General features: G+C 39.8%; 1 protein-coding gene across 1 annotated transcript in view; it reads left to right on the forward strand.

Annotated features, from left to right (window-relative positions):
* Positions 1-14,276, forward strand: part of RETREG1 (reticulophagy regulator 1) — a 42,362-nt gene that overhangs the window by 1,889 nt on the left and 26,197 nt on the right. The window contains exons 2-3 of the mRNA XM_033154369.1: positions 9,630-9,736; positions 10,191-10,221. Coding sequence (XP_033010260.1) covers positions 9,630-9,736; positions 10,191-10,221 — 138 coding nt within the window. The remainder of the gene's footprint in view (positions 1-9,629; positions 9,737-10,190; positions 10,222-14,276) is intronic.

Consider the following 14,276-nt stretch of genomic DNA (forward strand, 5'->3'; position numbering starts at 1 on the left):
AGTTAAATACTCAATGGACTGGGATGTATAATTGCATTAATACAATGTTCCAAATGTAGATTCAGATTTTGAGATTAAATAAAGTACTAACTTGAGTTGGTTGCAGAGTTGCTTGAAGATTCACACACACACACAAACACACACAATCCTTCTAGTGCTCATGCACCACAGAACCACTTAGCAACATATCTGCATGGTGCTGAATTTTCTAATAAGCAAGACTAAGCACGTGCTTAGGGCACCAGCAAAAGTGGGGAAACAAAAAAAAAAAAGATTTTTTTTGACGTCTGATTTTTTTTAAAAAAACTTGAAGTAGTTATCATAGGAAAAATCAGAATTTTGTTGGACTTCCTTGTACACCACATGCTCCCCCCATTTTTCTGTTCTCTTTTTATTACCTATCCCCACCTGAACCAAGGGGCATCCTACTCTCAGAGATTGAAATAATGCGAGGAAATCAGTTCCTGTCATGTGTTGCACATGGCATACATGCATGTACATTTCAGCATACATGTAAGTTTTGTGTCATTTATAGTTAGTATTGCTTTTTATTTTGAATAACATATGGGGGCACCATACTCTTTTCAGTGCTTAGGGCTATAAAGATCTTAATCTGGCCCTGTAACGGAAGAATTTATATTTCAGCAAATATGTTATCTATGTAAAGAAGAGGAATGTTCCTATTATTTTACATGTCATGAGGAGAGTGGATAAGAATGTTTTGTTAAATATTGAGAGCTTCTTTTTTATTACTTCTCAGTTGGACAGCAGCTTCATTATTGTGTAAAACATTAGCAGCACTTTGTCCTTTGATTAATTTGAAGCTCCCTAGTACTGTATGTTAATTGAGGCTGCCTAAGTGTGTTGATCTCCCATCCTTTGTGACAGAAGTAGACTCAGAACTGCCAGAAAATAACTATTTTAGGTATTTTTAGGGTAACCTGTTGGGTCTGTGTATTGCAACCAGCTGTACAAATAAGTCTACTAGATGTTGTACTTTCCTGCTTCTACATAAAAGACCTACATGGTCTGGGATCTTCCCAGGGGGCTGATGTTGACTGAGGTGGGGGTTGTGTGCCTTATTTAGTGCCTATGCTGATGTTTTTGATCAGTGTTGAAAGGACCATTTTATTTCCCCACTACAGTATTTTAACATCTGATGTTACAGTACCACTTCTGGTATCTGTTTTGAATTCTGCTTTTATTCAGCACCATGCAGTGTTGTGGTGATGTAGTTTTAAATCTATTTTAAGCCACCCTCATTCTTTTTATTAAGTGGGTAGTATATACATTTAATATATGACAGGTAATGGTAAAGGTAAAAGTAAAGATAAAGGGGCCCATGACCATTAGGTCCAGTCGCGGACGACTCTGGGGTTGCGGCGCTCATCTCACTTTATAGGCCAAGGGAGCCAGCGTTTGCCCGCAGACAGTTTCCAGGTCATGTGGCCAGCACAACTAAGCCGCTTCTGGCGAACCAGAGCAGCGCACGGAAATGCCGTTTACCTTCCCACCGGAGCAGTACCTATTTATCTACTTGCACTTTGATTGTGCTTTCAAACTGCTAGGTTGGCAGGAGATATGATGGGTATATGGGTGCAAATAGAACAATATATATATATATATATATATATATATATACACACACACACACACACACACACACACACTAGAAGCATAGCTGTCAACTTTTCCCCTTTTTTAAGGGAAATTCCCTTATTCCGAATAGGATTCCTCACAAGAAAAGGGAAAAGTTGACAGCTATGGTTAGAAGTTTGTGACACCCTGACTGTGTTTGGACAATGCTAACCAAGTTATACATGAGCCTTCTGCCTGCACATTCAGCCCGTTTGCTGCTTTCTGCAGCAAGCTATAATTAAACCAAGATGTCTCTAATTAACCATAGTTTCCCATTTTATCTGTTCAGGAAACTGTGGCTACCAGCTTCAGAACAACCAGTTTCTTAAAGCCTCATTGGTTTAAAATCCTGGATTGTTCCAAAGTGAGTAATTAGTTTTTACCTGTTCAGATAAACACAAAACTGAGTTTAATTAGAAGTTCCTGGTTTAATAACAGTCCATAACTGGACCATTGAGATCAAAGAGAGGAAAAATCCAATTCTCTGCCAATGTAAAATTGCTTTTGTCCCTTCTGGAGGTGGTTTTTGCTTTCCACGGGTAACCAGGCAAACGACTATTTTCAAGCCTGATTTCATCTCATGGATGTCAACTCTTTACATCTAGAGTTCTTCTATTTTCTTTTGGGTTATGCACTTAAAGTGGGGATTGAGGCCCCTTGAATTCAACATGCCTTACTTCTGTTTACACATTAATCTCCTGGTTTGCCTATTTTCCACTGTTGGTCATTGATTTTGTCATTTGTTTCACTACATCCCATATACCAGTGCAAACCATGAATACCTGTACAACTTGAGGAACTTGCTTAAAAGCAAGCTTACTAGACTGGTGGTGCTTCTGGGTTTTTAATAGGTTCCAAGTTTATTTTTTTGTAACTTTGGATTGTCCAGCCATATAGCTGGGTACTTAGAAGCATCTACACATTTTTGTCTTGTGCTTTCTAAGTTGCCTCTCCTGTAACAGCCTTGCAACTTATTAACCCACAAAAATACTACCATCATGCCATACACTTGTCAATCACCTGAAATCACAACAAAGCCAGGTGAGCCATTTTTGCCTGCATGGATCTGAATCAAATAGTGTGGGTGCACAACACTTTGTAAGTCTTGATGATCTGCTGTTCATTGCCATTTGTAAAGCACTGAGCGCAAGGCTTTGTAGGTAGTACCAATAAGATAGACAATAGTCTGTGCCCACAAACTCCCTTTTGGACCAGCCCCAACTTTATTTGCCCCACAGGTAGGCAGGTGGTTGTGGCTTGGCTGAAAGAGCATCACTGACTAATTAGGCCTATGGGCCAGAGGTTCCTCACCACTGACTTAGATTTAAGGAAGCCAATTGATCCCCACCCCACATCCCCAGAAACAGTTATTTTTTTATTGAAATAAAAAGGAGAGGTGGGGGAACAGTAGCTCTTCACAGTTATACAAGCTAACTACAACATTACATGGAAATGCTTGTAACTAAGCCCTAAGGTCATATTTTTTTAAATAAAAGTCTTTGTAAGAGGGTTATTTAGAACATAGAAACAGAATTGGGAGAGGGTACGGAACACTTAGAGTGCAACTGGATGACAGACTATTTTGTAAGAATCCAGGCTTTCCTTGTTAATTTCTGTTTTTGTTTGTCTCTAGTAGGTCACTGAAATGATATGCATTTTTGCAGGAGGTTGATGTCTTGACCAGAGAACATGCTAGCTTTTACAGAAACTAAGTACCCGTGTGACGCTGTTTGTATCATTCTTGTCTCTAGCAATAAGTATTAGATTAGGGACAAAGCTATTGTAGCTTAAGATGCTAAATTTAGAACATTAGCCAAGGGATTTCCATGTATCTCTTAATTCAATAAACATTTCAGAATCTATTTCTTTCTCCCAAGAAGCTCTATAGGTTTTTAAAAAATAAATAAATCAGCAAACGTCTCTCTATTCTGAATCGCAATTTTTTCTGAACACTTGAAAAGGTCATTGCTATAATTCAGCATAAGTTCCATTCTAGTCAATGGGATTCAAGGAGCCTAACCATGTGCAGGATGGGAACATCATCTGAGACAAGTTATGCATTACGCTGTTCTTATGAAAACAGCTATAAGAATATAAGAGCTTTGCTGCATCAGACCAAAATCTAGTTCCACATCCCGCTTCTCAGCAGCAGCAGCACAGCAGATGCCTCCATTAAGCCCACATACAGGGCTTGAAAGCAATACCCACTCTTGCTTGTATTCACAGTTGCTGGTATAGAGAGGCATACTGCCTCTGAAACTGGATAATAGCCACTGATATGCCTATCCTGTGTGGATTTGTCTAATCTTTAAAAACCACCTAAGCCGGTGGCCATTACCACTTATTCTGCCAGGGAATTCCAGTATTACTTATGTGAAATACATACTTTTGACTGTTCTAACCCTGCTGACTGCCAGTTTCTTTGCATTCTACAGTGTTCAGAGATAGACTTCTTACTCTCTTCTTTCTTTGCACAATGCATAATTATACAAACTTCCATTATACCCTTCCACTTATGCTTTCCGCACTCAGCTTAAAAAAATTCTGAAAGCTTTAGCTTTTCCTCATAGGGCTGATTCTCTTGATAACGTTTGTTGCCTTTTTCTGCACCTTCCTCTGCTTTTGGAGGCAGGGAAAGCAGCATTATGCACATGGGCATAGATTGTACGACAGCATTGTGGTTCTGCCAGTTCTGTTTCCAAGCCTCTCCTAATGATCCTCCTATGGAATTTGCCCTTTTTCACAGCTGCTGCATGCAGACGACATTTTTACTGAGCAACCTTCCATGACCTAAAGATCTTTCCTAGTTGGTTACTTGGTTAATGCTGGTTCTTTTCCAGCTACTAGTCCCAGGGAGGCTGTGCAGATTTGGACAGGGGTCTGGGTTTGGGGTGGTACATGAAGGCAAACCAGCTCCAGTCTGGGTGGAGCCTTGCAACTCATTTTTTGGGGGGTGAATGGGTTTTCCCAGACTAGGAACTATCAGTGAAGGTGCAAATAATGTTGGTTGCTAAGAGTACACTTTACCAGCTAAGGCTTGTTTCAGACTGCTTTCTATTGAATCGTATTTTATTAGTTGTATTTTAAATTGCTGGTATTTTAGTTTTTGTAACTCAATTACTCTGTGATTTTAATTATCTTTTTGTAAGCTTAATAAATATAAAGAAAAAACATCTCTGTGTTCCACAAGCACTCCTTTGTTGTCTAATGGCTCAAATGCCATGCTGACTGGTTTCCTGCTTCTGATGTATTTACAAACATATTATATTTTTGGTCTTAAACATTTTCTAAATATGTCTATCACATTATTTTATTTTTACTGCTTATTGTCAGTTAGCATTTGCCAGCATTTTTGCTCCTCTTTGTTTTTCTTATTTGGGGCTTCCATTTTCACCTGAGGCACAGCTACTGTGCCTTTTTTCCCAGCCCTTGGACTGAACAGACATGAGGTTCCAGGTGGAAGGGAATAAGAAACATGCAAACATTGGTTGCAAGCAATTTGGGAGGGAGAGAGCTGGACTGAAATCCAGCCAAATTTTCTGAAAGCAGTCTTTATAACTTTCTTGCTTCTGGTTGTCAACTATATTTGCATCCTTTTGGACCTGTTGGCATGCCTTGGGGGGTGGGAAGATCTGCACGGCCTTCCTGTTGGTACATTTCCTTGTCTGTTGCATATATTCTAGCTGAGCATTTGAGTGATGGTTTTAAAATTTATTTCCAAGCGTCTTGGAAAAGAGCTACCGGTAACTTCCGCTCTCTCAAAAGCTTCCTTTTTACTAACCCTCTCACTTCTGAGATGTTTAGTCTTTTGAAACAAAGTGTGACTGTCTTGAGCTTTTTTGGCAACTTTTCATGGACATACGTTTTGAACTTGTTAGCACTTTGATCCGTGTTCTCAGTTGATTTGCGTACTCTGAAATCTTGTACTAGGCACTGGGCACCACTCAAGACTATGGCCAGGAAGGGTTCATGGGCCAGTTCCAAGGCATAGTCATGGAATGCATCTGGAAACATTTTTTCTGATTACTCGAGTGTGCATCTTTCTCAGTCAGTGTGAAAGAAGTTGAAGGCACTGATTATTATAAAACTTTCTCCTTTGGATCCTGACTCCCCACCTCCCATCTGAAGACCACTTTCACTGTTTTGATCAGGAGAGCAATAATATCTCTCTGGCATTAAATTTTATTTTATTTTTTTTTGCATCTGGCACTTATACCCATAGTTCCTGTTTGTTGCTATTAGAAGTTTTCTAGTACCGGTATGTTGCACTCCATGCCCTCTGGAATGCCCCCACTAAGCCCTACACTACACCGTCTTTCCTATAGACATTGTATCCAGGGATGCTACTGTACTGATTCTCTACACTTTTCCAATATGCCTGTTAGAGTACTTGGTGCTGAATGAGAATATAAATCTAACTTCCCCCCACCTTGCCTTAAGAGGCTTCTAATATTACCCAATTAAGCTCCCATCCGTTGTGTCCCTCTCCAGATGTTTTTGATGTCTACATTTTACCCCAAAGCCCCTTGACTTTTTAAAGCAGCTGCCATGCTCTTGGCTTGTATAGAACAGGGTAGCCAACTCCCAAGAGACTGCGATCTAATTCACAGAATTAAAATCTGGCAGTGATCTACCCCCTTTTTTGGGGTTCAGGTCAAAGTTGATCTTTTTTTAGGTAGGAGGAAAGCCCCAATATTTGAAAATTCAAGTCTAAGTTCTAGAGACAAAGGGGAAAAGCCACTCACCAACAGATCGCTGGGGAAACAAACAGCCTCACTGAGTAAACTCAGTCTTCCATTCTGCAGATTGTGTAACAATGGAGGGCGGGGCTGGATTCTATTTTTCCAATGCTAAGGAAAGGGACCCAGCCATCGACTGTGATCTACCAAAACTTCCCGTGGATCTACCAGGATCTACCAGTAGATCGCAATTGACCTGTTGAACATCCCTGGTATAGAAAATTGAAGGCTTCCTCTTACCAGCTGCCACTGAAGGCAGAAAAGACTCGAGTGCTGGATGTCTAGTTGCTTTGCCCTGTGTCATTCTTCCCCTCCAAGAAAACAAAAGTTGCAGCCACTGCATACTCTTGACAGGAGCAGCTCTTCTTGAAGGAGAGGTGTACCATCTAGCCTCTTTGTCTCTCTCCTTTCCACTGATGGCTAGGAAAGGTAAGCAGCATTATATATATAAATGGAAAAGGCCAGCCAGGGATGGTGACACCTTCCTGTTTGCAAGGAGATGTGCTCCTCTCAAGATGGGTATGGCAGTTGGGGCTCTCTTCTTCATGGGAGCACAGGAAAAGGAAAGCCAGGAGTTACTATTTCAAGTCTGTTTTGCTTCTCCTGCCTTTAGAGCAGGTGTGGGGAACCTTTTGTCTTCCAGATGTTACTAAACTAAAACTCCCCTAGTTCAGCAACATCTGGAGGGGCTAAAGTTGCCTCACCTGCTCTGGAGATAGCTAGCGGGAAGGAACTTCCATGATTTTCAAGAAATAAAGAAGGGATTTGGAGAACAGCTTTAGAAAACGGATCTCAAGCTGGTGGAGCCGTGTTCTCCTTTTAGACTGCTTTCCCAGGATAGCAGCATAGCATGTTGCCCAGTTCTCTATCTAGGAAGCAGTTCATTGAGTTTGAAAATAATTGCAATTACTGTATGTCATGAGCAGCATAGCATGTTGCCCAGTTCTCTATCTAGGAAGCAGTTCATTGAGATTGAAAATAATTGCAATTACTGTATGTCATGAGCAATGTGTATTGAATCAATGGTAAATTTTTATTTGGCCTTATTTCTAGGCTGCCCTTCAATACAAGGTTCTCAAAAACCCACAGATATAAAAATTCAATATTAAAAATTGGCATTAAAAATGAATGTAACAGAAAGCAGTGGTCACAGAAGTTCAGCAGCACAACTAGATAAAACCATGCTCAAAATAACTTATACTGCATGCTAGAATTTTTTTTGGGGGGGGATTTAAGCCTTTGCCTGATACCAGAATGATATCAGTGTTGTCACCAGGCAGAGAGCAGAATATAAATCTCAATGAGAAAAAAGAAAGGAGGAGAGGAAATGAGAGCTAGTAAGGCTCCTTACAAACATATGAGGCTTTTTTGTGCAACCATGAAGGTGGAAACTTGAGTCTAATTAGTGTTTGAATGAAAAACTGCTTTTTATAGTTGAATGTAGCATTTTGAACCATGTCTACTAGATGTTAAAACTTGTCAGTTGGGGCCATCTGGTATTTCATTGACAAATCTCCCCTCTTTCTGCTCACCAGCATAATCTGTATTGGTCAGTCTTTTTCCTGGTGTTTCACATTATATCACATATCCTTATAGCAGCTATGTACTATGAACATTTTTATTAACAGGTTAGGGAAGGGGTTCATGACACAAGTGTGAGACAGGTGCTGCCTGCTCCACAAAACTTAGAGGTTTGTGGCTGATGAGTCTTGACAGTTGGTATAGTATAGTGACTAAGAGTTCTGTTAAGACTCAGCAGCTATGAGCCTCTAACTTTAAAAAATAATAATAGCATTTTCAAAAACAGGGACAGAGAGCATATTTAACCCCCTCCCCTCCTCCCCGTCCCACTTACAACCATACCAGATACAGCATGTATATATGTGTGTGTGTGTGTGTGTATATATATATATATATATATATATATATATATATACCATATGACTTCCCTTCCACACTTTTCCTACTTCCTTTAGCTTTTCTACTACTCCGCATAATCCACATATTTTTAATCATCCAATTTGTTATCTATTAAATACTCTATTTCAACTCTGCTGGATTTACACAAGACCTGCTAAACTTTAGATTTGTCTATACTGGTTCTTGAGATAGTCAATAAACATTATCCATTCCTCCTTATATTCCTTATATTCGTTTTCTCTTATCCTGTTCGTCAAACTAGCCAATTCAGCATATTTGAACATTTTACACTACTATTCTTCCTTAGTGGGTGCTATACTCCACCTTTGTGCCAATAAGGTTCTAGCTGCGGCGGTGGCATATAGTAGTAAACTCTTTTGGTTTTCTGGGACCTCAGTTGTTACCACCCCCAAGAGGAAAATCTCAGGTGGTTTGGGGAAAGTATTTTAAAGTATCTTTTTAAATTCATTATATATGGTTTCCCAATATTCCTTAATCATTTTACAGGACCACCACATGTGAATAAAAGATCCCTCAATTTCATTACACTTCCAACATATACCTTTTTCTTTACAGGTATGTAGCCATGTTGGTCTGCCATAGTCAAAACAAAATAAAATAAAAAATTCCTTCCAGTAGCACCTTAGAGACCAGCTAAGTTTGTTCTTGGTATGAGCTTTCGTGTGCATGCACACTTCTTCAGATACACATTGTCTCTGAAGAATAGGAATAATAGGAATAATTTATTATTGGCCAAGTACATTTTCCAACATACTTGGAATTTGTTTTGGCTACATTGCAATGTAAACATACAGACACTGTTCCTCTCACAATACAAAGAAGCAAAGAAACCCCACCCATAATTTACCTCCCCTTCAGCTATACAACAACGAATTTAACAATTTAATGGCACAAGGGAAAAAACTATTCTTGTGCCTGGCCGATTTTGTATATGAAGTCCTGTAGTGACGTCGAAGCGACTGGCATGAGTTTGGCCAAACTGCGGGAGGCAGTGGAAGATAGGGGTGCCTGGCATGCTCTGGTCCATGGGATCACGAAGAGTCGGACACGACTGAACGACTGAACAACAAGAACCCTTTTAGACCTTTCTCCTTCATCAGTGGCAGCCTTATCCAAGCTAGTCAGCCCTTCAGATATTCGGTACCCCACTCCCACCATGCTCGCACATCATGCCCAGTGCTCAGGAATGAGGGCACCAGCTTGGGGGGAGGTTCTTTATAACATTAAGTTACCTGACTTGCTCTTGTGCTTTCATATGGCAAGGAAAGCTTTATATATCTGCATGGTAAAATGATTTTTCTCTTCTCCTAGGTTCCTCGCACTGACTCCTTGGAGACTATATCATCTAATTTCGCATGTACTCCTTGGCGTTGTAATGCTGCAGATCATGCAGGATTTGGTCTTGTCTAGAGAAAGAGGTAAGACACTGCTTCAGTATCTGTCTAACATGCAAAATGTGTATCAGCAATGTATGGAAACCTGTCAATATCCCTTTATCCTCCTAACTGCAGTACTAAAATTTTATGGTAAACTTCTGTGAGGGTTATGTTAAGTAGAAAGGTAGGTTAATATTATTAGCTTGCTAAGGAAAGACTTTCTGAACAGTGTCTCCTATTGCATAAATTTATTCTTTGACATATTCAGATACACCAGTCTCCTATAATATGTAGACCAAGACCACATTCTATATTTCTAGTATAAGTTTGTTCAAGCGCTCATGTTTGCACAGTGGGATATGATTTCTTTCAGTAGAACATCAGGCCCCAATTTTGCATTTTTATAGTTTAGTTAATAAAAGAGAATGTGTGCATATGTTATAAACATTGGACCACATGCGGAAAAATATCTTATTCATCCTTGTCTTGTTTTCAGGTGCACAATTGTGGAGAAGCCTCACTGATCGGTAAGTGTTAGTGAATTCCTTATATTGCTGGTGACTATTCAATATTACAACTTTATAATGGTATTGGGACATTAAGCACTTTAGCTCTAGATCTTACTTGCTTTCTAGATTAGTCTTTATTTATAGGACATTCTCCTACCCATATTTCTGTGTTGACAAGGTCCTTCTAGATACTGTACCTAGATACCCTCTAGGGATACCTAGAGCTTTGCAGCCTCTAGTCCTGTCAGTATACTTGAAATATTTTAGGTATCCTGATCCCAAGATTTATATGGGCTTGTACACCAGCGCCAATACCTACAATATTGTAATTGCATTGTGTGTGTGGCAGTTTGGTGCACAAAAAGGTTAAAGTGAGATTTGTAATGTGGCTCATCCCTTAACCCAGCAGTGGAAGTGTTGTGAATGAGCTATAGAACCATGTGCTCCATTTTCCCTGCCACCATTAATTGTGGTTCAGCATTATGCCTGTGCTTACATTTTCATGATTAATGTTAACCAGTGTTCACGCCTAACTCAAAATTGAAAACCAGGTTTTCAAATTTCAATACAGCATTGTGGTGCCTTGCATTTGATCATGGTAGACTCAGGTGACCTTCTTGTTGACTTCAGATAAAATTCAACCTTTTTTCTTTTATAGTTTCGTGACTTAATATTTAACGTGCATTTTATTTTCTGGTACAGAACATGCCAGTGCCAAGAAGGTTAGATAGGTTTCAGGATGCAGGGTAGGGAATGAAGAAAGAGAAGGTGAGGGTTTATATATATCTGAATATCTGTATTGTCTGTTCCAAAGTTGTACCGTGTCTTTTCGTAGTACTTATCATATTCCTGACACTCCTCAGTTGTGCTATCCTTTATTCTGTTATACAGTATATGAATGTTTCATCTGCTTACCACACTTTTTGTTATTATAAAATAAACTGCTAGTCACAGATCAGCAATGATTGTGTGTGTGTCTCTATCTGTCTTCATGCACTTTCTCAGCCCCTTTCTGCCCCCTCCCATCTCTGCCTTCCATAGTTGTCAATACAGGGCACAACTGCAAGTGTTTTAGATAACAATATCCTTCAGAGAGCATCTAACATTCATATCTTCTCACTAATTGGGCACATAGCTATGATTAGCATCATTGACAGAAGCTGAAAGAAAAAATGGACCCTGCCCATAGTTGTTTACTTGAACAAGTGCCAGTTTGCTGGGGGTTTGCAGGCTCTTCCAACTGTCTCTGCTTTTGTTTTTAAAGGAATGGGCCATATGTTTGGAAGCTGGTGTGAAGTTCCAGTAGAGGGCAGCAGAGTGTTTTTTTCCCCTTTCCTATTGTCTACTGTATTAATGCTGTAGAACAATGTTTCCCAACTTTTTTCCGACTGGGGCCCCTGCTGAATGGTCAATAAAAAAAACCTTGTGTATATTTTAAATAACAAATTGGGGGCACATATCCTTTTAGGCAGCCAGATATGGTTCATTGTTTTTAACTGTATTTAAAGGGAAAGATTTGGAAATCTATCCTTGCAAATAGAAATCCCTCTCTCGACCTGATATTAATGGAACTCTTGGAACTGGAATCCTGAGAGTGAGTGACATAAAGCATATACAAAAACAATCAAAGTGTGGCACCTTAAAGACCTAAGAAATGTATTGTGGCAGAAGCTTTTGTGGAGTCAGTACTACTTTATCAGATGCATTAGTGAATTCTTAGTTGGGTACATAAAGGAAACAATGGTACAGTGAAGTTGAATGGCAAGGAGATGCAAACATGAAATATGTGATAATTAGAGCTTAAATATATGTTAAGTAGGCACACATTTCAACCTCTTACAGTACCAGCTTGCTGAGATAATTGTATTAGCACCTGTAGTGTGACAAGGAACCATTGAAACAGTCTTGGGTAGCATACATAACCAGATATTTGGTAAGCTAATTTAACACAGGTAGTGTGATTTTTAAAAAAATACACATTTGCTTTGATTTAACCCATGGGTGATGGCATTGGACTTCCTGATTGTTTCATGTTTACCTGTTTCATGTTGTTCACCTGTTTAATGTTGTATTCTTCCTCTGAAGCTCCTTTACTCCTAGGAGTTTGACTCTTGTATTTTGCCTCTGGAAATATCTGCAAACAAATTCTTTGTGTAAATGTAATGGCAGAGGGGGGCCCTTTCTGGAGTGTTTTCATTGCTATAACATAGCTCAGAACAGCAACTGTGGAGACCTGATACTCTGTCAGACTCCTTTCAAGCTGATGCACATAATTTATATCCACCTCCTCCTCCTTGTTCTACTTTATTTTTCTCCTTATCTTCCTACCTCTATTGAAAATAGAAGACTGGATTTTAAATACTTCCATGGAGATCTAAGATTCACAGGAACACAATTTAATGATTAGAAGCCTCTTTCCCGTTGTTTAAGAAAGGTGTGGTATGTTTGTTTTTTAAACTTGTACATTTTTATTTGAACTTAGTTACATTTCTTACATATTTCCTATTAATTGTTTATAGAAAATGGAAAATCTTACTAAACTTCAGTGAGGGAAAAACAAGGTTTTGATTTGTTTGTAGTCAAAGACTGGCTGCTTTGAAGTTTGAAAGATTATCATGTGGCTGTTGGATTTTTAATGGTTGGGAAAGTGTGAGAGAGTGAGGCTTGTGAAGCACAAAAGGGTAGAGCCCAGAATGGCTATTACTGGAGAATAAAAATGTAGCCTTGTGACCTATTCTTGTATCCTGGTTTTCGAAACACAAGCATTGGATTACAAAACACTCTATGGGAATTATTTACAGAAGGCACAAGAACCTGGAACAGCAGCAGCTGAGGTTCATGTGCAAACATCCGGGTTATGACGACATGGAGGGTGTGCTTCCCCATCAGCACTTCTGATTAGTCACTAACTTCAGCAGGAATGTCCTGGAACGAGCTTATCATAGCATGTGAACGCATCAGCAGAATAACATGTTTATTTCCTTTCAAGAGTTTCAGCATGCCCTCTGCTCGTATGTAGTTTTGTGTTTTATGCAGCTCTGCATAGAAGCACAACACATTGCAACACAGTTTCTGTGAAGCCATTTTCCTAGAAAACGGTGGAGCTCCAATGTGTTTATGTGCCATAAATCACTTACGACTTTGAAGTGGTGCACTGTTTCTTTTTGTAGCACGTTCCCTACTAAATCCGCTATATAAAACAACAGTGCCTGTCCTTGCTTAAGCTCTCGGCAGCGTTCCCTGCAAGCACTTCTCCCTAATCCCAGTGTCTGCAAGACTGATTTTAGCTTGGGATCTTTTTATACCTGAATATGTAGCAAGCACTCATGTGTTTGCCAGTCTTTGGGGGCCTGTGGGCACAGCTGCAGACCGGAGAAACTGTTGTGAGCACCACACAAACAAAAACACATGACAAGTACACACTGCAACCTACTCTATTGGCTACAAAAATACTGTTTTAAACCTAGCTTGGGGAGGGGTGGAGAAATGGACCATGTGAGCAACAGGAAAGTTGGTTTATTTATTGGATTTCTTACCTTTCAGCATAAGGACCCCTGGTGGGTAACTATAAATATAATACAAAATTATAAAAAGGTAAAACTTTGAAAATGATAAAACAACCAAAACCGTTCCAAATGGAGCGGAACAGTGTGAATTCCACAAAAGAGGTGGATCCTAGAAAACACAGTACCTAAAATGTCAAAAGACCACAGTACAGATGTGTGTCTTTAGCATACAGTACAACAAAAGCTGTACAATGTTGATTTTTCAGAGTAAGCTTTGGGCAGGGGGAGGGGGACTCAGCAGCACAGCAGTATTCTGAAAAAGGGAGCAATTGGCTATAGGGACGCACTTCAACAATTTAGGAACTGCCACAGAGAAAGCAGTCTCCCAGCCCACCATGCCCCACACTTCTGAGGATAGTAGAATTACCCTCTTGGGACTCGGCTGGCGCTGTGGACTAAACCACTGAGCCTCTTGGGCTTGCTGATCAGGTTGGCGATTCAAATCCCCACAACGAAGTGAGCTCCCATTGCTCTGTCCCAGCTCCTGCCAACCTGGCAGTTTGAAAG

The sequence above is a fragment of the Lacerta agilis genome, chromosome 7 (genome assembly GCF_009819535.1).
Source record: "Lacerta agilis isolate rLacAgi1 chromosome 7, rLacAgi1.pri, whole genome shotgun sequence".
Taxonomy (NCBI): domain Eukaryota; kingdom Metazoa; phylum Chordata; class Lepidosauria; order Squamata; family Lacertidae; genus Lacerta; species Lacerta agilis.